This window comes from Ornithodoros turicata, chromosome 3, assembly GCF_037126465.1.
Source record: "Ornithodoros turicata isolate Travis chromosome 3, ASM3712646v1, whole genome shotgun sequence".
NCBI lineage: Eukaryota > Metazoa > Arthropoda > Arachnida > Ixodida > Argasidae > Ornithodoros > Ornithodoros turicata.
The window spans coordinates 13,476,822-13,502,819 of NC_088203.1; the positions used below are offsets into that span (position 1 = coordinate 13,476,822).

Here is a 25,998-nt window from a genome sequence, read left to right on the forward strand (position 1 = left end):
AAAAAAAAAGCACCGTTGAAGAAGCCCCTTTACTCCTCCTACGCCAATGTCCGCAATTCCTCCTCTATTTGTTAACATTACTTTTACAGCAGAACCTGTAACGGGCGTTCCTGCTACAGCTGCACGGTAGCCACAAATGCCAGTGGAGAATAATAGACCGCAGAAAGGACAGTGGCTTGCGCAAATACACTCTCTTATGCCGTGTCAACGCGGTGACAAGCGATACAAGCACACTGTGCAGTAAATCAGTTGTAGCTTGCGTGACATCATATCGCTAGGTGTCACAACAGACAGCATCATTCAGGGAGGTTATGTTATAGGATAATTGATAGGTTATGAATCAATACTGAATGGAAGTTCTATAATGCTGTCTTGGCAAGCAACTTAGTTACATGGTAAGCACTTACTGAGCAGTTAGCCAGTAATTGTTTCTGAATACCAATCGGCGACGTGTAGTGGATGCGACTAGTTTATGAAATTATACAGATAAACCGGAAGTTCGAAAGTAACTGTTGCTATATAGTTACATAGATAGTTACGTCGTGAGTGTCTCTCAAATTTAACAAACTTGTGGCGTATCTTTGTTCACTACCTATCGCCGACTGATATTAACCACGAAAGTTGCTATCTGAGAAAGAGTTATTAATTACAGTTACTGGTTAATTGTTCAGTAAGTGTTTACTTGTAACTAAGTTACTTCCCAAGACTCCAGTGTAATGTGCCTTGATAACGTATATAATATATTCTATCGAAGAAGCCACAATGTACCATGTTTACGGGCGTTCCACTCCCAGAATCTCTCTTTTTTCTCTCTGTTTTTTTCTGCATACTCAATTTTCATACTGCACAGCAACTGGTTTGCACTTGGAAAAGGAGTACCTTTTTCTTTTTCTTTTTTTGAGAAATAAACATTTTTTTATTCCGTAGACTCAACTGAAAGCTGTAATGACAGTGCTAAAAAAATGTTGTTCTGAGAAAGCCCACATGAAACAGCAATGATAAAATAGATAAAAGGCAAGCGAGCTGGTGGCACATCGAAAAAACCCCCGGATACTCGTTTTCGTCATAGATATGAAACAGTGTTTTTCGGCAGAATACGTCCACCTAATTGATTGATTGATCGGTAAAAGAAAAAAAGAGATGTTAGTCTCAAACTGCTCGATACTGGCCACGCGTTATTGAGGGCTTATTACATGTAAAACTAATGAAGGGAAGGGAGGGTATGGAAAGAAGAAGAAAGGGAAAACTATACAAAGCTATGCACTTTGTGAGGCACACCATGCCCAGACGCGAGTGCCAAAAAACTCAGTACACGAGAAACAAACGAACATGGACCACGTCCACCTGAAGTTGGCTTTTTCTACAGTGCCATATTTCAAATTACGTCTTTTTTTTTTTTTGCTAGATACCTCCATTTAAAAGAAGGCTCCAGAAACTTCCTTCTGTATGGCGTGACACGTATCCGCCACAGGATGAGCCATTTACACCATAAGTGTAAAAACGTGCTGTCTGATACTCTTATGTCCGAAATGTCGTCGATCTTCGTAGCAACTAACGACGTAGGAGGTGTGATAGATTTGAGGTCAAAACGTGTCTTTGTGTCAGTGCTACTTATATATAGACCTTGGTTCGCCACTCTCTCGTTTAAGTATCGTACCGCTCCAATATTGTTATCGTGCGCGATAAGAATGGATAGCCACTAGGCGCGTTACGGGTGGGATAGATACACATGTCCTTTCGTGCTCATCATGTCATCTCCAAGGTGAGTGTGCGGCTTCATGTTGAATCGAGTGTGACCCAGGGATCGCGAATGAGTTTTCATGGGTGCTTTCGTCGGATGACTTGTATAGTTCTAGTATATAGCAGAATCAGTTGGAGTTGAGAGGGCATTGAGCTGAACGGGAAGCCCAATGTTATTATGAATACGTGGTGTGTATAACACCGTGTGTGAATAGTGAAACCCTTTGCGTACTTTCAGTACATAGGGTGTTTCGTATTTGATGGTGGTTCCGGGAACATGTATACGTAATAGGGACCTTTGGGTGGTGCGCAAAAACTATTTTAGCCTGCTGTCCTTTATTAATATTATGAAGGTAAAATATTACCGCGTTTCTACTTTCTTTTTCGTGCTTCATTACCTCCATTTGCATGCAGCTGTGATAAACTACGGAGCCCACGATGAGGAAGCCTATACGTCCAATTCACGCCGATTAACTCAATTCAGTTACTCGGAACAGCTTTTGAAGTGTACGTACGAAGGCACGTACACAACACAAGGTGTAAATGCACGTGAACTTTGTGCACTAGTCGTGACAGCATCCTGGTAGCTGTGAGAAGGCTTTGAGGTGTACGCGTTGTCGCCGATGTATATCCTGCTAGTGTACCGTCTCTCCTTTGGAAGTTTGTGTTTACGTTTATTATTCCGTCATTCTACACAAGATTACACGGAGCCGGGCGGCCAAAAAGCGGCTCAAAAGCCGCGGGAGTGAAACTCGGTTTCACCCAATACATGCCCTGTCCCCCGAATCTGGCTTGACCTTCATTGGGTTAGACCGCGATTTTCGTTACGGGTTGCCGTTAGACTCTAATGCTCCAGGAAAGCACGAAAGTAAAGTAACTATCAGCAGCTTCTAAAACCTACGTGACTCTATAAGAGGTTCGCGACAGCTCATACTTACAGCGTGAGTTGCAGAACTGAGCTTGCATGCAAAACATGCACGCATTTTTCCAGATGCAGTATCCGAATTGCAAGTGTGGTCATAATGCGTTGTTGAACAAAAACTTCCTCTTACCTAACCCAGTAACACTCATATGCGCAAGTAGCGTCCCATTTCCCCCGAATTATAGGGTTAAACACCGATTTTTACTCCCCGAATTCTGTGGAAGGTATTTAACTCGAAAAAGAAGAAGAAGAAAAAAAAAACAGACACTACTTATATGTTCCGTAGAAAGATAGCCACCTAACACTTCGTCGTAGACATACTGAATATTATTTCTTATCGAAGTGTTTACTACTGACGCTGTAAACGAGGCCACTGGTAGGATTTGTGCACAAAAGTCATGTTCCTTACTAGCAATCAGTTGCTGAGTCTCACAACACTGCTGATCACTCAGAGGAACGTCCAGTATGGTAGAGAGAGAGAGAGCGCCCCTTGTTCGCTGCCGAGCAAAGCATGTGTGCCATGCCAAAACAAACATTCTACCAAAAGCGCATGGAGCACGTAGACCGCGTGAGTGACAGCCAAACACTTTTCTTGCTGCGTTACGCCATAAAATCCTGTATAAATAACATCCATCCATCCAAGTCACTCGAAAACCAATAAAGAAAGGGACGGCTCTAGATTTCGACCCCCTAGCCGGTGCCTAACAACGCCCTTACTTTCGAAAAAACAAACAAGAAAAAACAAGCAAAGAAAAAAAAAAAGAAACATTTGAATGTGAAAGAACTCTCTCATGGAAACAGGACATGGAACCGGAAAAAAGTACTACATAATGTAGTTAAAGGCGTTTTCTTTTATTTTTTATTTTTCATGAAACACAACACTGTGTAAAATAATCGGAACCACGAGCAGCAGGAAACACGTCTTTACTCCCGAGTTATATCCGAGTCCCGACATTCTTCCCTCCCTCCCTTCTTCTTCTTCGTTAGTATTCCGTCAACTATGCCTAGGGTTGGGTGCTCCCTCTGTGTAAAGTGGAATACGAGGGAATGCCGCAAAGCCGCCATGTTGACTTCCACGCTTACCATGCATGAATGCTATGTGCCGATTTCACCCACTTTTTTAAACCTCCTTCCAGTGGCGTCTCTAGGGGGGTGCGGGGGGTGCGGTCCGCACCGGGTGATGCGACAGTAGGGGGTGACGTGCTTCACCAGTACCGCCGCCTCCTCTCTTTTTCTGTAGCGTAGTGACACCAAGAACAGCATAAGAAGCCCTCCGCGAGCATGTAATTTTTTTCTGCGTACGATATGATACTGTTATTTATCGTGTGTCGCCTCGGATGGAAAGGGAGACGTTATTGCGGGGGAGTGGGGGGGGGGGGGGGGGACGGTGCTCCCGCACCGGTTGACGGATACCCTAGCGACGCCACTGAGTCCTTCGCTATGTATTTACTCAACTCCAAAATGTATTGTGTCGCTGAGCGCATGGCTACACTTTTGCCAGCCAAACGCGAGCTGCGCGTGGGCGTCAAGATGGCGGAATTTCGTAGCAGACGACGCGGCTGTCTTCACCCGTCAACCTTCACACTACACCCCCTTCGGAAGACTGTGGAGTCTTCCGAAGGGGAGTGTAGTGTGAAGGTCACCTCATGAACGTTGAGGTGAGGGGAAACCTCGGTTTGCATTTGCTCATTCGGTGTATAAGGTCACGTGGTGTGTCAGTCGGCAGGTGGGGGTTTGCGTTGGTTGTGTTCGTTTCAGTTATACTTTGGCGAGGCGACAATACAGCGGTGCGGCTCTAGTGACGTGATCCCTGTGGCAGAGACTCCCGTTTTAGAATTCGATGATTCGTTGCTCTAGAGTAGACTCTTAGCGGCAATCCTCTCGCTGCGGGTTGCTGGAGTCGATGACGTACGATGACTCTCATACGTCACGACTCCGACTCGTGCGAGTTGAATGAACAAACACAACCATAGTGAACAACGCAGGTGCCGACCTCTGACTACCAACGGACAAACACAATAACTCATTTATCCCGATACAGTTCCTCATGTTGTGTCTGTTACTCCTTTCAGGGCTTTCCCATGCTGCACTCTGTTGTTCATGACCAGGTAGCCTGCACGGGTAAGTCCATAACTTATAGTGTTGTGCGTGTCTTTCGTACGCTTCTCTTTAATGGCCGATAGAGGCCAGGCCGCGCATATACCGGAAGTGCCGAAAGGGAAACGCGGGATGTCACTTGGACAGTGGGTGACGTCATAGTGTTCGACAGCGCCACCAATTTGGTAGAGTTGAACTACGCTCGAAGCTAGGGGGCGAACAAGGTCGCGCACGAAAGCCACGGTCCTGACGGGGTTACGATGGTCCCTGAAAGGGACGCGACCTTCGGTCTTACTTTTCTTTCAATAGGAGCCAGTGAACAAATGCCCATTCGGGGAACCCAGCCCTCCCCTCCCGATTTGTTTGGGTTCCAATTTGTCTACCAATGTCATGATGACGTTTCTCTGGTAGAGGTCTATTGGCATCGCGAGCAGTATGATATAGAAAGGTTCCAGTTTCTATATTTTCGCTAGGTCATATCAATGCGATCGATTGATTAGGTTGAAGCTTTCTGTTGTTGGAGGATGGTCGGGGCTGAACTGGTTAGCGCTGAATTTATATTAACTGTTGGAATAAAAGCAAAATATCGCTACTGGCAACTGTAATCTTTCAATGAGCGACTCAAGAAAAAAAAAAAAAAAAAAGAACAGTAAAGTGAGGAGTAGTTACAGCTTCTGTAGCCTTCTAGACTGTAATTACACGAATAATCCTGATTATTTTATTCTCCTGAACCTGAACTTTATCTCCAGCAATGTATATACTCCCTAAATTTCGCACAAACAGCCATGCATTTAGTCTGGAAAGGACCTGATGGTTGTCGCAATGCATCAGGTGCCCCAAAGCACTAAAATTACTCTCTTTTTTTATGTATAGTGCGTAAATCCTTGTAGTCTTGCGGGCATCGAGAACAAAAATTATCTGTAGGAGTTTGTTACGCTTGGCTCAGTCCGCAAGTGCTGCCAGTGCACGCGAAAGACCTGCGTTTTAACGATGCACTCGGTTATGCACTCATGCAATCTATCTGTGAAACGTGCTCCTTTTATCCTGTTGTGTCTGTTAGCTCCGCATATTGTCCAATTGGATTGAAAGCCTAGAACCCATCACAAAAAAATAAAAAAATAAATCCGTGCTATAAACTCGCCAGCACCGCGGGCCGGGCCGACAAACAGAGATAATTTCAGGCTCGCCCGGGTCACGCAGCTAATTCCACACAATGGAAGGACTATTATTCCATATCATCACGCGCTTGCGTCATTCCTGTACATATATTTGCAAAGACAAGCAAAGGACACCTCATGACGCGTATGATCCGACCCTCAGAACCTTCTCAAAGCCACTTCATAGTGCTCCGGACTCCTCACATATCTCACAATCACGTTCGCAAAGCTTGGTGAGAGCGGTAGTGATTGGGAGAAGGACATTGTCGACAACATCCCCTACCTCCGCAGAAACTTGTACAGTGTAACGATAACGCGCTTGCCCGCGTGCGTTCTGGATTTTTATTGTGGTCTCGTGCTGTTGCGGTGTTAAACCGCCAGTTCTTGTATGTTTGTGGCCTTGTCCTCTCTTCTTATAAATTGACTTATAAATTCGTTTGATCAGCGCTTGAAACACGTAAGTCAGTAAGAAACACTTTAGTAAACTTTGAGGGAGGAGCCGGTGTCAAGCCTCATGGGCTTTTTGCTGCTCTCCCAACCGCAAGGAAATAAATTGAAATTGAAATTGAAGTCGTGGCTGGAAACGCTAGGCAGGGCTCTCTTCGCTGAGTCACCGGACCGGGCCACGTAAAAACAGGAGTGCCCGAGAGGGTCGGGCCCCGGAAAAATCGGCTCGTGCAGAGTTCTACACAGTGCTGCAACGAACCATGCGGCGATCGTTAATGTCTCTTTTCCTTGGCCGCTCATTTGTATATCATGGCATGCGAGGAATGGTCTGACAGCCTTCCCCCCCCACAGGCGAGGGAATCGATGCCCTTCCGCGTCTGTTGAATGTATACATTGATCAGTCGTGCTGATGGAATGCGTTTCGATCTCATCTAATCAATAGTGTCCCGTCATTTGCCTCTTCTACCGTACTGTTATCGCGTCATCTACCCTTCACTTGAGTCACCGGCAGAGTTCGCTGTCAACGCCACCCAGGGGCGTCAGCAGTGGTCGAAGTGGCGTGTAGTATCGTTGCTTTGTACGAGTAAGTGTAGCTGTAGGTGGTACGGCAGTGACGTGTATGCCCCGTTCGCAGAATGTCTCTGGTGCAAGAATACATTTTGTGCGGGCGGCAGGACACCACAGCAGAACTCTCTCGTCGTACCTATAGAGGCCCAGGTAGCGAAAAGCGCAGGTTCCCGTAACAGACCCGCCATGACAGCAGCAGTAGTGATAGCATCAGAGCCTGGATGGCATGCCACCAAGACCACCAACATTAACTAAGGTTGACCAATCACAACGGTGCTTTCGGCTACTGTAGCTATCCCTATGGAGACGAGCCGCCAATCACCAGCTGGCCCTGGTAGCTACAGAAAGCCTGTGTTTGAAATCGTCTACGGCCATTGGCTGAAGCAGATGACATCCAGGTGGCAGAGACTGGGAGGTGACCCGGGTTCGAATCCGTGCGCAGGCTGTGCTGTCTGGGTGTTTTCCCTGGGTTTCCCTCGGACCCTTCATGACAAATGTTGGCACAGTTCCTTGTGAAGTCGGCCCACGACGCACGATCCCCCCGAGCAACATGACGCCACACCGGCAGACAGATCGCTCGGAGATAGCACACCACCACCACATCCACCAGGTGGCGGGGAAGTGAGAGGAACCCAGGTGGCGCGTTGGTTACAAACGTTAGTTGCGTTAGATATAGGGATTTCAAACGTTGCTGCTGCTACCTTGTCGAGTACCCCTACATTTAGCTGAGGAGGTCTGCATTGCAGCAATAGTGGTTGTACCCGCAATCACTGTAGTCGCATCGTGACGAGTACCGAAATTGGAAATATACGAAATTGGCGAAACGATCGATGGGAGGGGGCACTCATCAGAAATGTTTTACTTTCTCTCAGTTTTCTTCCTGCAGTTCCCTCTCATTGCAGTTGCTAAATTTTGAACCCGGGCCGCTTTGATTTCACGTTTGGTACGCTACTACTTGCAGAACATTGGTGTAACATTCTCACGAACACGCATGCTCAAACACACACATAACGTCTCTTACGCACGCAGATCCTTCTTGCTGGCATATACGGACATACACAACACAGGAAGTTTGAGACACACAGGTTGGGTACACGGCGAAGGGAAACTTGTGAATTTTCTCTAAGTTTATAAAACCGAAACTGAAACCAAGTGCGCGGTTACGGTGTTGCCATTGGTGAGCTGCCATCTAGTAGCAGCGCGATGTAGCTTTCAAAAGGCACTCCCCGTCGTCTGCGAACATAGAAAATCTTTTCGAAAATTCATTCCTTCGACATGTGTGTGAGCTGCTGCGTTCGCGCTCCACATTTAACGGGCCCGTCGCGGTAACGGATGCACTGCACATAGACTAAATCGTCACTCTTCCACCCTTTAACTTGATGTGACAGCAGCCTTTGAGGACTTGGTCATTCATTGTTGTGCCTGGGCGGCAGTGAATGTGCTTTTTATACGTCCGTTGTGTGCGAGGCGGTGCGTGAAGTAGAGCCATTCGGACTCGTCTGTGTTTCGAAACGGCGCATTCTTCGGTGACACCCACTGCTAGCCACGCCGTACAGCTGTTGTTACAAGAAATAACATCCACGGGTTCGTAAATACTATGCCCCACACACCATTCACGTTTTTTTTTTTTGCGGGTGTGCTCACGTTGTGTCAGGATGTGGTAATCGCGAAGGGTCGGAATCGTTGACCCCCTTTTTATGCCGCTTTCTATAGTAAACGCAGATTGCGCAAGATACTCGAAACCTACTTTAAGAGGGCCCACGTTAACTGCTGCAATTTGAAGGCGCACAATGCTACACCAGTGTTAGCGGCCAAGTATGATTGTTTCTAGTACGGAACGATTGTTTATACGCAAGAATGGCCGGGCGCGCCGTCTAGGACATGTGTGGTGTGCAGTTGTTCGTCTCGTCTCGCTGCTCGTCCACTCCGTGCAGCCGTCACTATACAACCGCTGGGCATATAAGCATAACGTTGCGCACCTGCGACATTGTACCGCCTTACGTTGATGTGAGACAAGATAGGGTTTCTGAAGACTGCTCAGAAACACAAGCGCTGTGACAGGGACATTGTGCTGAAGAAACCCGGCACAGTGTGTGTGTGTATGTGTTGCGCCGGGCTGCTCGGATCGTTTCTCTTATGTTTTGTTTTTTTAATTTCCTTTGTGTTTTTGCTTTTCCTGGATACACTTCATGCACAGACAATAGCCTTACGGCCATCGTTAACTACATCGGGCGTTGCAGACGTTTGCTCACGATTAATGCACTTCCTCATTTTGATTTTGATGGACTGACTCATGCAAAAAAACAAAAAGAAACAACAACAACAAAAAAAGTGGGAATTTAAAACTATAGACAGATATAGTTGGAAAGTTAAAGTTTTTGAACAGCAGTCGCATGCCCTACCTAAGCCGATTGATGGATGTTGTGAATCCACAATGTGCAACATGAGCATATTAGTCGGGCATTTCTTATCAGCCACCTGTTCGTGTGCAAAGAAGCTTTCAGCTGTGGCACACAGTTTCCCCAACTTGAACCGCAGGTTGTGCAAAATTTTTGGGTTTGGTCGTAGACCTGTCCTGCGTTTTTGAATGGTTTATTGGCTGCTGCTGCGTTTTTTTCTTTTTTTTTTTCATTTTACACATTGAAATTGCCATAGTACGTATTTGTAGCAAAGAATATGTTCAATGCCAGATGTGAAGCAGACAGCCTGTTGTCTTATTTGCATACAATACCCACAGATCAAATGGGATGTATCTGTATCCAGGAAGCTACAGAGGCTATAGAACCTGCATCCTTAGATTTGAGTTTGTCGCCCCATTTTTTTTGCTTTTTTGCATTGGCTTGAAGTATTTCCCGGGTTTCCCATTCACAGTTGAATTTTTTTGCAAGTATTACTACCTTTATTTTTGTGATTTGTTAGCGTAATAGCCTCATACAATAATTGCAGTCTTTTATTACCTCAATTTTAGCTTGTTCTTTAATTGAGTCATCAGCAATATTACATTGCACAGTCTTTTGTGTAGGAACAATTTCAGATGTCCCTAATTGTAACTAAATTGCCTGTCATGCATATTTTTTTTGCATGGCATCCTATTGTAGCTCTGCTACGTGAGCTCAAATGCATAATGTTGGTCATGGTACAAAGTTAATAGTTTTAATTATGATGGTCATAAGTGTTATCGGTGCAATTGACGTCACATGTTTTCAGTGTTTTCCCAAATGGAGACAGCCAGAATTAAAGTTCGGAAGCTAGCGCCTTGTGCAAACAAACTATACATCATTGGCATGAATGAATAAGCGGCATTCTTCAGTTTCTGATTGCTCTGGCCTCCCCTCTGCTAATCAGCTCTCAATGTCATCTTGTTCGCAATCATGGCCCTGCCATACTTGAAATTGATAGCGCTTGCCGCATTTTTTCTCCTTGTATAGTACACTTGACTGGTGGACACGAACCTGATTTGTTTGTCTCTCTTTGGCAGGAACATTGATGTTGAAGATATCTTCAAAAGCGGTCAGTCTTATCAGGGGAGAACTTAGGATAAAGGTATGTTTTGTTAGCTTGATCTGTGAATGCTTAGGATGCATATTGGGCTGTTACATCTTGCAGGAACTAGAAATAGGTCCACTGGTGTATGAAGATGAGCGGCACTTTGATCCTGTGATATAAGCTGTGAGTATTTATTTATTTCGAGAGTTCAAAGTCCTTTTATTCAGGAGTACGTATAGGGAAACAAGTAATAAACGGGACTGTGAGGGCAAGCCCTGTTATACAGTCCCCTACAATACACATTACACATACTATAAATAAACGGCAATACAAGATATAGACAATACACAGACTATCAAAACACGCATAAAACAAGTACAATAATTGCCTGTGGGTCGCACGTCTAAGATACGTAACACAGGAAATTGAGCACATTGAAGCTTAGGTACATAATAGTACATATGTATTTATATTTATTTAGTATTTGGTAGTATTTATTAGGATTTAAGGAGTAATGAATTTAGGTAGTTGTCCAGAAGCAAGCATCTCTTTCTGTTTGCAAATTAAATAAAAGCTCTCTTCCCTCAGATAATGTTTATCAGCCGCAAATAAATGATTGGCTGTTTGTCTTTTCTGATGCACAATTTGTGGTTTCAGCATCATTTGCAAAGACTATGCAACCAGTGATTTATCTGCAACCCCCCCCTCCTCCCACCCTACACGCCCTACCTCAAGATGCTTGGTGTCACCCCTTCCTGTTTCCTCTTGTGCACCCCCTACAAAAGGTCCAGAGGGAAGCAAGTAAAGAAACAGGGGGCAGTGATACATAATGCTGTTACAATTTTAATGTGACTGTAATATTGATTCCTCACTCCACGCCCCTGATCCTCTTCAACACCCCCTATGTCTGCGATGATGAGTAAACCACTGTGCGCAACACTATCTGAGATTAGTGTAGAAAGACTCATCGAAATCCAGTGACACGAGCGATTGCTTGAGTTTATTATTTGTGCGAGGTGGCATTAGAAATGCCACACTGTGTGGTAGGCATGACCGTGCGAACCTTTTCTGTGCCAGCGTGGGCTGCCAGTAGCCACCAGCGCGGGTAGCAGCTGCAAAGATGGCTGCCACGGTGGAGGGTCGCCCCGCGCAATATGGGGTGAACCTGCAGCAGCTGCGGGAGCTCATGGAGACCCGTGGTCAGGAGGCTATCCAACGGATCCAAGAGGACTACGGCGGCATCCAGGAGCTCTGCAAGAAGCTCTACACCTCCCCTACGGATGGTACGGCCGGCAAACGCGATAGGTCGCCCCTCTTGCGCGAACCTGACTGCATTGGAAACTTGCAGGGCTGAGCGGGTCAGCGGCAGACCTAGAACATCGGCGGGCGACGTTTGGGGCCAACTCGATCCCCCCGAAGCCTCCCAAGACGTTTCTGCAGTTGGTGTGGGAGGCACTGCAGGACATGACCCTCATCATCCTGCAGGTGGCTGCCTTCGTCTCCCTCGTCCTCGCCTTCATCGAGCCTGAGAGCCACGGCCCCAAAGATCACCACAGTACGTACTGCCACCTCCACCCCCCCTCTCCTTGTGGACTTCAATGTTTCAATGTTTCTCAAGTGGGTTAGGTGGGTGGGATAAAAAAAAAAAAAATTGTACCCGCGGATGTGCATCGTCGTCACTTTGGGTAAAACTCGAAAATGCACTTGCCACAGCATTAATTCAGCCACCTGAGCTGCTAAGGGTTAAAAGGACTGTAAAGTGAATGGTAATGCTATTGAAACTGTTTATAGCCGCGTTTGCATGAATGCGAAAGAAGCTCATCGACTTCGCTTGTCGCATTGAATGCGCTCATGTAAACGGTCAGGTCGCTAGGATAGCGCATCAAATTCAGTCCGCGGGGCGGACACGGATCGAGACCGTAGATGCACATCAAAAAAAAAAAAGGGGGGGGTGCGTGCTGCGGGACGATAAAGAAGTCGTTCATGTGGCTGCAGGGTGCATTTTGTGGACGAAGAAGTGACAATGTGACACCGTGGGGCGCTAGTTTTGAGCGAAACTCAATGCGCACCCGTGTAAACGGTGGCACATTGACTTCTTTCCGGTTTCCGCTCAATTTGATGCGCTTCTGCGGCATTCATGTAAACGTGGCTTACGAAAGCAAGTACCTTGGACACTTGCTGTACATCGAGCATTTCTTTAGCACCTTGATTTCAAGGATTGCTGCGCCAAGCAAAATTTACGGACTCAGAGACGCGGAAGCCGTAAGGCGATTCGCGCACCGTCCATTGAGAACACTTTACAACTAGGCAGCCATCTGGCGGGCCGTGCCCAGCTGCAGTGTCCACTTCGTCATCAGAGGAGCATGATTGGTACATCCCGGAACACTATAATGTAAACGAGACGTCCGTAGGACGTAAACTAGACATCCGTAGGACGTAAACCAGACATCCGTAGAAATTGTCTGGATACAAGGTTTTGCACACGGCGGCGATACCAACCGACCTTCACAGCGTTCATCTTCTGGTCACTCTACACATGCCGGGACCGTGTTTCCCTCACTCAGCGAATGTAGAAGATGGCCACCGTAGGGTTTCTAGAAGTGTTCGAAATTGATTAATATGAAAAGTATGAAGACTATAGAGGTGATGACGTGTGTGTGTGTCATCACAAAGCAAAGTTCTACATAATGGTATCTCAAGACATGGTACAGTTTCATTTCACGTTACAATGCCTTTAAGGCTGCAGACTGGGCTAAACATTGTTAGAGCCTGAAGTTTTACAGTTTAACCCGATTGTTTCCCCGAATTTGCACCCCGAATTGAAGATTGCCTCTTTAGGGCGTAACCCGATTTTACATCACCAGTTACATCACCCCTTGCACCAAACCAGTACAGTTAGTTTGAGTAACTGAGCCCGATTTCTCCCCGAGCTTAACATACTGGAAGGTTTTTCACCCGAATTTGCGCGTGGATTTAGAGCACATGTTTACTTACCCGATTTCCCCCCCCCCCCTCGGAATTAGAGAAAAAAAATTTCCCGAAAACTTCGGGCTCTAAACATTGTGCATTCAACACAGCCGCTCAGCATCTTGTGTTCGTCCGAAATGCATCTGGCGCTTCTTTTACGTTTTTTTACCCGATATCGCCCAGTTTTACTCTACCTTGGACCACCTGAAATAAAACCAGACTTTTTGCTCCCAGACTGTCAGAGAATCATGAAATCTGAATATGCAAGGGTCTATGTACCTTCAGTGCATTTCTTCGGCACTTCTTTTTTTGCCGTTTGCAGATAGAATGACAGAATTCTTCTTTTTTTTTCTCTCTCTTTCCTCTTTCAGGAAAGCCAAAGGAGTCGTCGGGAGATTCGGAGGCTGGGTGGATAGAAGGTGTAGCAATTTTAGTGTCTGTAGTAATCGTGGTTCTAGTGACTGCATTCAATGACTACACAAAGGAAAGGCAGTTTCGTGGACTGCAAAACAGAATAGAGCAAGAGCATACATTTGCTGTGATTAGAGGCGGCGAAGTGCATCAGATCTCGGTCTCCGAAATTGTGGTCGGTGACATCTGTCAGGTCAAGTACGGTAAGTCCTTTTTCCGCTCTAATTTCCGTCCGTCCGTGCTGGTGCATCGTGTGTGTGGGCAGGTGCTCTGTCTGCCACCAGTCAAACAGTTTGTGTGTACCGTAATTTCACGCGTAATAGCCGCGGCCCATGCGCAACTTTTCCCTTTTTTTTTTTTTTTTTTTTTTTTTACGGCCGCTCTGCGGCCTGTCTGCTGAGGACTGTTTTTCCATGATATTTTCCCTATACCCCGGTATTAACAAAAGGGCCAACAGTGGCTCATGTTTTCCGGAACAGCTCAGTCCTGCCAATGCACCAACAATGTGTAACTGGGCCGCGTCCACATTCGAGAAGACTGACCTTCCTTTGTGCCTTCCCTCATGCAGCGACAACGAAGGGGGGTGAGAGTGATTTGTGTCTTCTGCAAGGCCACTGACCCGTCGATCCACAAGAAAGACACGCAACAAGGGCACAATCCGATCTTAGTAGAACACTAGAACTGACCCCCCTTTGTTATACACCATGCCGGCCCCGGAATCACTATCGATTTTCAGAATGTTCCTAAAACCGGGTCCCGCGGCTTATCTGTGGTGCGGCTTATACGCGTGAAATTACGGTACTATGTCTGTCACATCATACAGTATGTGTTGTGTTAAACTTCAACAATTTTTTCTGTAGCAGAATGATTCTGTTGCTGTACTATGGTGCTGAGAGCATTTTGCTTTGCATTTCATGAGTCTGCCGCGTCTAATGTTCTGGTGTTGTCAGGTTTCACTTGTAGTTGCACTTATACGCTGTTTAGTAGGCATTTCTGCTTAGAAAAAAAAAAAAAAAGATTGTTGGTGTTTTTTCTTGGAGTGGTACCAGGGTTACAGGACAGAGCTTGGAGACTGTCGTCTGTTTCAGTTTGTAGTGCCTCACAACGTTGGCTGACTGCTACAGGGACAGGAGTGTGTTCATACACGAGGGTGATGAATTCTCATCACCGAAATCATCCGATGAGATCATTTGTGTTCGTTCGGAATAGAGAGTGAGAGAAAAAAGTGCCATATGTTATGAGCACTGCGTGTTCTCAGAACTTTTCTTTTTTCTTTTTCTTGTACAGCAAGCTTGTGGGAACGTTGTGTCTTAGGATGTAGAGTAGTCCAGGGAGATCAGAGCTTTAAGGTTTCCAACATTTAGTAAATGTTTATTGGTGGTGGTTTGGGAGTTCTGCCTTGACAGACATTAAAATGTGGAACTGTTATGATGTGGAAGATGCCTGGTTTTCTGCTGTTCCCACAAAAAAGGCCACTTTCTTACCGCAGCAGTAGCTGAATAGTGTGGAGTCCAGTATCCTCCATTTTGCCGCTTTGTCGTCTGCTGAGCCTCTCGCTGCCCTGTACATTACGGCACATGAAAGACCTTGCTGTCAACTGCAGCAGAAAAGCAGGTGTCTTGGCCTTGTGCATGGTTCCCGGGGCCGGCGAAAAGGGGGTGATAGCACCACTGGGCGCGGGCCTCCTCGTAATCATATAAAGTGGAAACACTTAGATTGAAAAGAGTTAAAAATTGGGCTGTTTGGCGTGACATTAAAATCTATAAAAGGCCCAGTGCAGGGCGACACTTAAAAGACAACACAAGACACAGCACTGACTTTAATACTAATTTTAATACTCAGACCTATGTTACTGAGACGTGAAGAGGGGGCGAATGGGTACGACTCATTCCTGGGGCCCGTAATTTCTCTTGCCGACCATTTGGTTCCCACTGGTCCTTGAAATCCTTGAATACCCTGAAATTTGAAAATGGCATTTTTGAGATCTGGAAAACCTTGGAATTTTCCACAGTCCCTGAAAACCCTTGATTTTGCATCTTTTTCTTATTCTCGTGGAGTTGCTGCTCAAATGCCGCTTATGCGGAGTCGTAACTCCAGTTTCGAAAAAACCTCAGATGTTAGCACTCATTGCAGTCGGAATGGGCAGCGGAAACCAGAAGGGCAAGAAATGAATGATGTCCTGCGTTGTATTGGTGGACCTTCCTTTCTTTCTTGTGATCTTTAACATTCAAGAGTCATCAATCACGTTTGTGAACGGATCGCTGTGCAGTCTCCACATATTCTATTGTGTCGTACGTGTAGCTCATAAATGTTTTGTGTATAAGTGTGCTTTACATCCCATGCAAAATGACGGCTGAGCCTTAAAGGTTCCCTGAAAGACCGTCGGATTTTTGGTTCCAAAATTGAGCGGGGACCACGTTTACGTCTACATGTCGTAGTTCTGGCAACATATTTCAACAACCTAGTTGTGCGGGGACTTTGGCAGACGTGGTCTACATTCTGGAACAAGGTGGTATGCACGAGACATGCATTCCCACGGCACGTCTCTGCCATTGGACACAAGGAAGAGGACCAGAGGGAGCTAGTTGACTGACCAGAGGGCGCTAGTCCACGTGCACTGCTGCTATGTGTACAAATGTTTCAGATGTGCCTTTTGTTGCTAACACTAGGTTTAAGTTAATCGTGTTGCTTCTGATTACTGTCTCCTGAGCCTGTTTGACAAATTTGGTTGCAAGAAAGAAGGTCACATCACTTCATAAATTTAATTTTGCTCTCTTAAATTTAAAGCACCCTGAACACTGCTGCTGGCAAAACTCTCTGCTACAGCTGTGTTAGTGCCATACAAAGCAAAGTTTGACTGAGTAAAAACTGCGTTCTGGAAGTTTTACTCCTGTGTGCTCATGATGCCAAAATTTTAATTTTTGTTTGATGTTATTTGAAATCCCCTGCTTTTTGTCAGACGACTTTCCTGATGAGAAAATGCAGAAACACTGCATATATTAAAAGCGATAAAACCCCAGTACAGGGGACATGAAAGGGTGTATCGGACACACACTTATGTACAGCACTGCTCACAACGCCCCCTAGTGGGAGCCAAGGCCGACGTAATCAAAAAAGGACCTTCTTATAACACAAGAGCAACCAAGCAAACAGCCCCCCGACAAACCTGTCCTCCAGTTAGTTTTCAATGAATTGCTTTATTTTATCAGTCAACAACACGGGAGGACACGCTGATACAACTATCGCCCGCCTGTTTTATGAGTAAAGCTTCTTTATAAAGAAGAACTCCTAACTTATGACTTTCAAAACAAAACCTTCGTTTTTCTGAGCTGCAGGTCGCATGTCCTTAAAGGAACATGTCCTTAAAGGCCGTGCAGTCATCCTTTCATGTTCATCTCATCTTTTCGGGTTCCCTGCACTGGTGTTATATCGCTTTTAAAATGTACCACCAAACAGCCTGGTTTTTATCGCTTTTTAACACTGCATATTGCAGTCGAATGCATCATGATCACAGTGTCACAGGATATTGCTGGCTTGCCAGGAGCAAAGAGGTGACACGAGCATGAGTACTGTATTGCTACTCCATTGCAAACATTCGATTTTTAGCAACACTGGGGCTTCCCTTACAACATTGGCAGAAAGATACAACAGTGAAAAAGTTGTCAATATGCCTTTAAAGCGTTACGTGAAGCGTTTTGCACCAGCGTTTTTTTAAATACCTAATTCTGGTGTCTGCACATTTGTACGCATGTATGTCTGAGTATTACTGCACATGCGTGTAGCGGCTGCACAGATTAGCAGATGTGCGTACTTCACAAAGTGTGCTCGCATGGTGTACAGGACGCAGCAAGTTACATTACAGTGTATAAAATGTTTGGTGCTTGTTTTTGTACAACATTCTTGCATATCTTTGCATTTGGACTACCAAAGGTGTCAAGTACAACTTGCAGCAATTGGTGGCTTGCAAAGAAAGTAACGTTTGCCAGAATGGAATCGCATGCGACTCCAGAAACTTTTAGATGTGCAGCATTTTGAACAGAGATGTAACATGCAATGGCAGTGAGATGTACGCTGTTAATTTCTTTGACATTGGCGTTGCCTCTTCGTTAACATAACAATGTCTTGTATTTAGCTACAGGTTGCTATATTTCATAAGTGCAAAATGTTTGTTTCTGGTCAAATTAGAATCCTTGTGTTGTGGTTGTCATTTTAAAATCTTACACATGCACTAAATAGCCCTTTGCAGGAAAAATTCCTATTTTCATCACACATAATGCTTCATTTTGCCTGCTCCATTTTTAAATATTTAACTCTGTTCTTTTAAGACTCGAGTGATCGCTCGCTCCAAGTTTGCATATATGTGTCCAAGCAATCAGTTCAAGTGTTTAAAATACGTGTGTTTGTAATGAGTGCTTCGTTGGGGTACAGTTGTAACTCCATAATTTGGTAATAAGGTGGCCATAAACTTTTCATTCGAATTTTCAGCCCTGTGTCGGAACAAAGTATTGTCTACCCCATAACAGTACTTCCGATGTTGGCGTGATGCATTAGAGGGACAGTGCGCTCTCCGAGCAGCAATTCGTGCAAAAACTCATTCAATGCAAAAATTCTTACAAAAATTCGTGTACTGCCTAATTTACCGAATCCTTGCCAACTTGAGCTCTGTAACTTATTTACGGCATTATATATCAATGGAATCAACACACATCGAAATTGGTGTGCAAAAAAATGTATGTGCGACGTCAGTGTGAGAGATGTGGCTACGGCCCTGGCTCCCTTCTCTCCTGCTGCAGAATCCTTTTTGTCCCTCTCCGTAGTTGCATATTCTGCTGCAGACTGCCACGACAAAATACGACTAATACCCCTGTCACACGGCCAGTGTTCAATGATGATTGGAACCAATTCAATTCAATTCAATTCAGTTCTTTATTTCCAAAACAAGTTGATGGGGAGGTCAGGCAAAAAGCTGCTAGTGTGCAGCTTGACGCGGCCCGAACTCGGTCAATGGCCATTGAACGAGCACGTAGCGCCGTCAAGTGTGTAATGTGGCAACTTCTCAAAGAGCATTGGATCCAGTGCTTCGTGGCAGGTTGACACATTATATACTTGGTGGTGCTACATGCATGTTCAATGTCCAATTGCTCTCAATCATCATTGAAGACTGGCCTATGTACAGTGGTATAACTGAAAATATGTGTAGATCTCTCGCGTCCTTGAGTAGCCAGTCCCGAGTGGCTTGGGACTAACATCTCCATTTTTTTTCTTTTACAAATCAATCAGTCAATCAATCTCGCACAAAAGGGCTCACAGGAGAGTTGTTTGGGGCCAGGTGGCTCCTGCCAGCTTTATTCGGACGGCTTCGGGGAGCGAACTTTCCCTTTTAATGCTGGGCTGAAGTCCGCGGTGCTTTCCTGGACGAGAGCAAGCATTGTGTGGCGGCACCAGCCTGATTATTTGGCGATTTCAGGTGACCTGCTTCCTGCCGATGGCATCATCATTCAGAGCAATGACCTCAAAATTGATGAGAGCACATTAACTGGGGAGTCTGATCATGTGAAAAAGGGGGAACACACCGACCCCATGCTCTTCTCAGGTGAGTTTGCTCTTCTAAAAGCCTGTTTGTGTAGCCAGTTTGTAAGGGGTCCCACACTGGCACGTAATTCTGCCTGCGAAACGTGCTTAAGTGACATGGGCACTCGCCTGTGAATACAAACTCATTTGAATACCTTTTAATATAGCTTCAGTGTTTTTGTTTTCACTTTCCATGCCTACTAAGTGCAGAATTTGTCTCAGTAGCTAACCAATCAGCCGAGAGATTCCATTCCCAGGCTGTGACTGGGAATGATGGGGGTATGGATTTTTCAGATGAGCTCGGCTTCCTGAGACCTTACGAGTCTGTGTGCGTACTACTTTGTAAAAACAAATTCAGGTGATCGTGCTTGCATTTAATGACAGTGTGTAAAAAGTGCAACATGTGTGGGCTGCTTGGCATACACGCCGAGAGTCTTGACCATTGCAAAAGTGAAGGCTACGAAGAGTAACCAAAGTGCTCAATCGAAGAAGCATACCCAATGCATTTCGTATTCCTTTCTGAACAGGCTTATTCCAAAAAAGCAAGATTCTAATGTGATGCAAGCTGCTAGTTTACGATTCCATTAAGTACAACCCCGCGTGAAATTTGTGCACAGTTTTCTTGAAGATTGCTTTGAATTTTGTTAACGTTTCTCGTAAGTGACTGACTAGCCGAGCGACGACCACTCTTTCCAGGCACGCACGTGATGGAAGGCAGCGGGAAAGTGCTGGTTTCAGCGGTGGGCGTCAACTCCCAAGCTGGCATCATTCTCACCCTGCTGGGAGCTGCCCACACTGAGAATAAGGAACAGAAAAAGAAGAAGAAGAAGAAAGGTGAGTTGGACGTGCGGAAATGCTGGAAATACTGGCATCACTGCAACCTCTAGTAGAAAGGAGATGTTCATAGAACTCGACGGAAATTGGTGTTCCGAGGTTGGAACACCTAAGACACAAAGCCTCAAGTGCCTAATATCACCGAAGGAAGAGAAAGAGGGAAATCACTGAAAAAGGGTTACCCAGCTGCGGGACTCGAACCCGCATCTGCCGGATCGCCAGTCCAGGGCTCCTGGACCCCCTGGAACCCTTGGAGCCCTGGAGTGGTAATGCAGCAGATGGAGTTCAGAGTCCTGCAGCTGGCTAACCTTTTCAGTGACATCCTACTCATGTTCATAGCGCCTCAGGTGGGGACAAGGTTGTTGGACCTGGCTATCTTCATAGTAGTTTGCGAAGTGTTATACAGAGGACATGTGCGCCTCTGTTGGCAGACTGTATCGAATTAAATAGACAAAAAGAAAACTTGCGTGAATGTCAAAGGAACGAGGCAGAAATGCCGCACGGGCTAACTTGGTGGCTTGATGTATGTTGTAAGGCCTTTTCTCTTACGTGCTATCCTATTCTTTCAATTTTTCTGTCCTTGTGCGAGAAAAGAAAGGGTTCATCGTCTACCACGCAACTATATACCTCGACAGTATGTGTAGATGATTAAATCTATATAGCCCCTATGTCCAGCCCTGCAGCCTTGTTCCATCTAAAGTCCCCGAAGCTCCCGCAAATAAAACTGACAACCGTGATGAAAACGGCGTTGAAATTTGTTGCGAGAGACCCATTTGTGTAGCCCGCAAGCAGTGATTATTGCTCTCACGGCGACAATAGAATCATGGGAGCGACTTGTCATTTCTCCGGCCCTGTCACCCTGTTTTCGATGTCTTACTAAGATCTGCACTTTTGTATTGCGTTGTGCATCACTGTGTTAGCCTATAGTGTAGAGCATGCACCGTCTAATGGCAATGGATTTTTGGAGGACATCCGTCCTGCATTGTGGCAACCCTGTGGCATTGTCGAGAAGTCTGCATGCCTGCCCGTCCCTGTCATTATGTGCGTTTACCTCCTGATAAATGCTGGCCCGTCTATAGTCGAAACCAAGTGCTGTGACGTGGATGTAGCTTTGTACTTTAAGGACAGTAGCATATGGAGTGTTTTGAAACATCTGAATGTCAACATCTGAAAGTGGAACTGTAGTGGGGAAATGTCAAACGGGAAGCTGCAATGTGTGTGTGCGCGTTTGTTTTGTGTCCTACTTCTGTTGTGGCGCTCTTGTGTTATTGTACGTAAATGTCAAGTGTGTTTCAAACGTAGCCTGTTTGGATTGCACACGTCTGAGAGGAAGCAGACATTTTTATGGGCTGCATGACTTGATCGCCAGCTTCACTACAGCCAGTGTCTTTGTCCGACAGGCATATGTGTGTGAAGAAGTCTGCGTATTGTTAATGATTGATCGTTACTTTTTTTAGACTGGTCGTTAAAAAGGTCCGATGTCACGAGCTGCATGAAAGATAACATATTATTGTTAGAGCCTGAAGTTTTAGGGTTTAACCCGATTCTTCCCCGAATTTGCACCTCGAATTGGAGGTTGCCTATTTAGGGTGAAACCCGATTTTTACCCGGCAAATTGCCCTCACTGAGATGTCTGTAGGAATGCACACTAACTTGTTTGGGAGCAAATGCAGTTACATCACCACTTGTACCAAACCAGTATAGTTAGTTTGTGTAACTGAGCCCCATTTCTCCCCGAATTTAGCATACTGAAAGTTTTTTCACCCGAATTCGCATGAATTTAGAGTGCATGTTCATTTACCTGAGTTTTACCATACATTTGAGAAGTTACCGGTCACAAAGAACTCGTTACAAGTTAAGTTACCGTGTGCAAAATGTAACTAAGTTAATAACGAAGTTCTTCAGCCTGAAATGTAACTCACAGTTACTGAGTTACTTAAAAAAAAAGAACAAGTTACTTCCAAGTTACTTCAGACACAAAATAGCATTACGCATGTGCAGCGCGCGTGAACAGCTGAGTTTAGGGAGCCTGCATGCGCATGCAGGCTCCCTAGTGGAGTTAGACCTTGAGTTGCCTGCGCAGGAGAGCAACACACTTAGATCGTTTTCGTTTACGTCCAGCAATAGAGCTCTCCCTGTTTGTAGACAAATGACGTCATAGTGTTCGACAGCGTCACAAATTTGGTAGAATTGAACTACGCTCGAAGCTAGACGTGAACAAGGTTGAGCCCGAAAGCCACGGTCTGGAGAGGATTACGATATGGTCCCTTAAAGGGACGCGACCCTCGGTCCTGCTTTTCTTTCAGTGGGAGGCAGCGAACAAGTGCCGTTCGTGGAAGCCAGCCCGCTCCTTCCGATTTGTTTCGGTTTCAATCTGTCTACCAATGTCATGATGACGTTTCTCTGGTAGAGGTCTATTCGAACGCTTTGCATCTTGCTCCCTGGGGGCGCACAATGGCTCAGCTTCGTTTCAATGGCAGCGGTTCTTACTTCCTGAATAAGATGCTGTCATGGATTGAATATAACGTTTTATGGCAAAAAATGCCACGAAGGAACCTGTGAGAAAGCAAGAAAATATGCGGACGTGAGTGAAAAGTGAGTTAAAAGTAACTTGGAACTTGACCTAAGTTACTTTGGCAAAGTCACCTGAAAAAGGAACGAGTTCTTCTGAAAGTTACCACGGCGCAAAAGTATCGAGTTAAGTTGGAAGTTACCAGAAAAAGGAACTTAGTTACAGTAACGAGTTACCTCGAACTCCGATTTTTACCCCACGAATTTAGAAAAGAATATATCCCGAAAACTTCAGCCTCTACATAATTATGTAGGGATATGGAAAAAAAAAGTACACAATGGCATTACCAGCCTAGAAAGAAAAAAGCACAGAAGCTGCCTGTCTTTCCTTATTTAAATGGCTCATGCAGTGGCTCCATCTACAGCTGTACTACTAACTTTGTTGTCTTACGTTGAGTCTGTGATGGGATGTTTCCGTGTTTGTTCCTCTTCACGTTTTTTTTTTGTTCCCCCACATCCTTTCCTGTACTGTCCCGTCACTCACACCAGTGGCTCTTATTAATCTCGTCCCTGTTTCTCTTCCTCCTCCTCTTCTGGCAAATGTCCGTCCCTTCCTCCCTCCAGATGCTAAAAAGGGTCGTAAACAGAAGAAAGGTGAACCAGGTGAAAGAAACGTTTGTTGTTCTTCTGTGTGTGCTTTTCTTCCGCTGCCTAACACAGGGCATGCCTGTTTTGCGACGCAGCTTTCGTGCTGTCTCTCCACACACGAGCACGCTCGTCCGTTGCTATTGATTGCTCTCTGTACGTTTCGACGTGATGTGACGTGACGTGATGTTGAAGCGGCTTTGTACGCCTCGACACTTTCTGGTGTGGTACGGCCCGTTATGGTACAACGAAACATGCCGGCTACTGCGTGCATGTTGGAGAGCCCTGGGAAACTCTGAGATTGCATGATTTAGGGCCCAAAAGTGCCAAACCAAAACCTGCAAGGAACAATGATCTACCGTGCTTCACCTATGAAGTGGCCTATCGTGAGCCACCATGTAGTGAAATAGTTTTGCTGAAAGGTATTTTGTCTCTGCGCGACTCAATTTACAAAAATGCCATCAAAACCGTAAAAACGGCTCAGTGAATAACAATTAGGACAGTGCAACAACTTCACTTAAAAATTCAGCTATGAGCAGTGCGACATGACCTGATCTCCTGGCATGGAGTAATCAGGTCAGTGTGACGTAGCGTCAGCATAGCGAGCAGCCGCGAGGTCTCATTCCGCACCGCAAATTCGTGTGCTACGGACACAAGTATGACGCTGCTTGTGGCACACTCCATATGTCACGCTGTGACGTCAGTATCACTCATTTGTTTACTTATTAGGTATTAATACTAAAAGGTATTGTATACAGTCGAACCTCGATATAACGAAGCTCACGGGGGAGCATGATTTCTTTCGTTGAGCCGAATGTTTCGTTGCATTGAGCCTGACGAAATATGGCAGCCAATTGCGGAAGGGAATACAAATTATTTCACTGTATCATGAATTTTGTTGTATATGGATTTATGCATTTCTATGATACGCATTTCTTTATATCAAGGTTTGACTGTGTTAATAAATAGTCATATAACGTGTACTTCATTCTATGACATTCCGTAACATAGGGCTTGACCACATCGACGATTCAACCACATGAGACTGCAATGAACAAGTGTACACACAGACCTCTTTTCTTGCTGCCATTTTCTCGAGGCTAATGTTATCGTGGCTTGCTCGCACCAGTCCTCAAGCATTAGCTACTGAAGCGTAATTGCACCGAAGTGGATACGGAAAGCCCGCTTGTCACCCTTTTGGTCGGAGCCCCGATAGCGAGGAGGCAATAAAAAATGCGATGGCAAGAATTCCACCCTCTCTTGTTCCTTCCTCTGTCTTCTGAGCACATTGTACAGTATGTACCGTAGCATGTACTGTAGCATGTACGTACCCGTAACACGAGGAGATCCTGATTTTGAACACACTGAGCACTCGCGAGTCTCGCTACGCTTTACCAACGCTTTACCAACGCCACCTAGATAGAGAAAGATTGCGCATTGCCTCCTTTCCCTCTTTCAATTAAGAGTCAGAATTTGTCTGCTACTGCGATTCGCCGTTCCGCAAATTCAAGAACCCTTAAATGATTGCAGCTCACCTGGAGCCTGCAGACCTAAATATTTAGACACAAAAGTGCACGACGCTTTCCAGAAAATCAGTTTTGAGAAAGATTGAGACCGTTTTTGCGCTTTATTTCCAAGTTTTCCCATTTAGTACGCGGGGACGTTCAGTCACAACTCGCAGACGACGGCGATTCTTCTCCATGGCCACGACCGCTGAAAACACGTTCGTGATTGGCTACGGCCGTTGAAAACACGATCCTGATTGGCTGACTCTTAATTGTTGTGTCACGTCGACGAGCACGCAGGCTTTCTGTATCTAAGTGGTGGTGGCTTTACGCTACCGTACTTGTTGCCAACCTGGAGAGGCGTTAAGATCAGTATGATTGTTGAGGCAAAGGATTAAGGCTTGTAGAGGTTTTCTGAGCCACCTCTGTTCTTTTTTTTTTTTTTTGTCACTTCTAGGGTTTCTATTGTTCATGCGCGACATGGCACGAATCTGCAATCTCAGAGCTTCCTATTGGGAATTCCAGCTGTTCTCTTTGTTCTGCTGTCCGTGGAAGAGTGTCTTTTCTGTACGCTGTGTTTGTGGTTGCAGCTTTCTGCGCTTGATGAAATTTCTTGCATTCGAAAGGCAGATAGGCTGGCTTGCATGCATTTCCAATAAGGTTTCTGCAGCTCAGCAGAGCGTTGCCGGGTTTGCAGGACCAAAGGCACTTTCGCGTACCATGTTCAGTATTGTGGGATGTTCTTATGATAGCGGTTCTTGCATGGATGTTTTGACTAACAGCACGATAATTACTTCGCAAAATCGTGTCTTGTTTTTAGACTAACATTCTCTTTATACTGTTCATAAGAATGTTTTACCATTTGGTGCATTGTATTGTGTTATACTTGGTTGTCCACTTTAAGCACGTGCTGTGATATGCAGGACAGTAATGTTTGTGTTGTTTATGGTTGACAAATTGATTGAGTGATTGCTCATGACTGCCTGACTGAGCAGAGTAGTGTAGTGACTACAGCTAAATTCAGTTATGAAGTTAGAGGATGCTAGCATTAATGCTGCTGTAACATGCATCTCAACGGTCATAGAGATGAATGACAATTGAATTGAATATTGATTGGCAGTTGCTACAAGGCCATTAT

General features: G+C 45.4%; 1 protein-coding gene across 12 annotated transcripts in view; it reads left to right on the forward strand.

Annotated features, from left to right (window-relative positions):
* The window catches only part of LOC135388132 (plasma membrane calcium-transporting ATPase 2-like), a 134,621-nt gene that overhangs the window by 59,937 nt on the left and 48,686 nt on the right, over positions 1-25,998 (forward strand). For 8 of the 12 annotated variants that reach the window (XM_064617479.1, XM_064617478.1, XM_064617476.1 and 5 more), the window contains exons 2-10: positions 4,735-4,783; positions 10,409-10,473; positions 10,537-10,599; positions 11,494-11,699; positions 11,765-11,971; positions 13,755-13,997; positions 19,262-19,387; positions 20,062-20,199; positions 23,335-23,373. In XM_064617479.1, the coding sequence (XP_064473549.1) occupies positions 11,537-11,699; positions 11,765-11,971; positions 13,755-13,997; positions 19,262-19,387; positions 20,062-20,199; positions 23,335-23,373 (916 nt within the window). In that variant the 5' untranslated portion in view covers positions 4,735-4,783; positions 10,409-10,473; positions 10,537-10,599; positions 11,494-11,536. Of the gene's footprint in view, positions 1-1,706; positions 1,763-4,734; positions 4,784-8,187; positions 8,515-10,408; positions 10,474-10,536; positions 10,600-11,493; positions 11,700-11,764; positions 11,972-13,754; positions 13,998-19,261; positions 19,388-20,061; positions 20,200-23,334; positions 23,374-25,998 lie in introns of those variants that run through there. The other 4 variants (XM_064617481.1, XM_064617483.1, XM_064617477.1 and 1 more) reach the window with 3 other exon arrangements.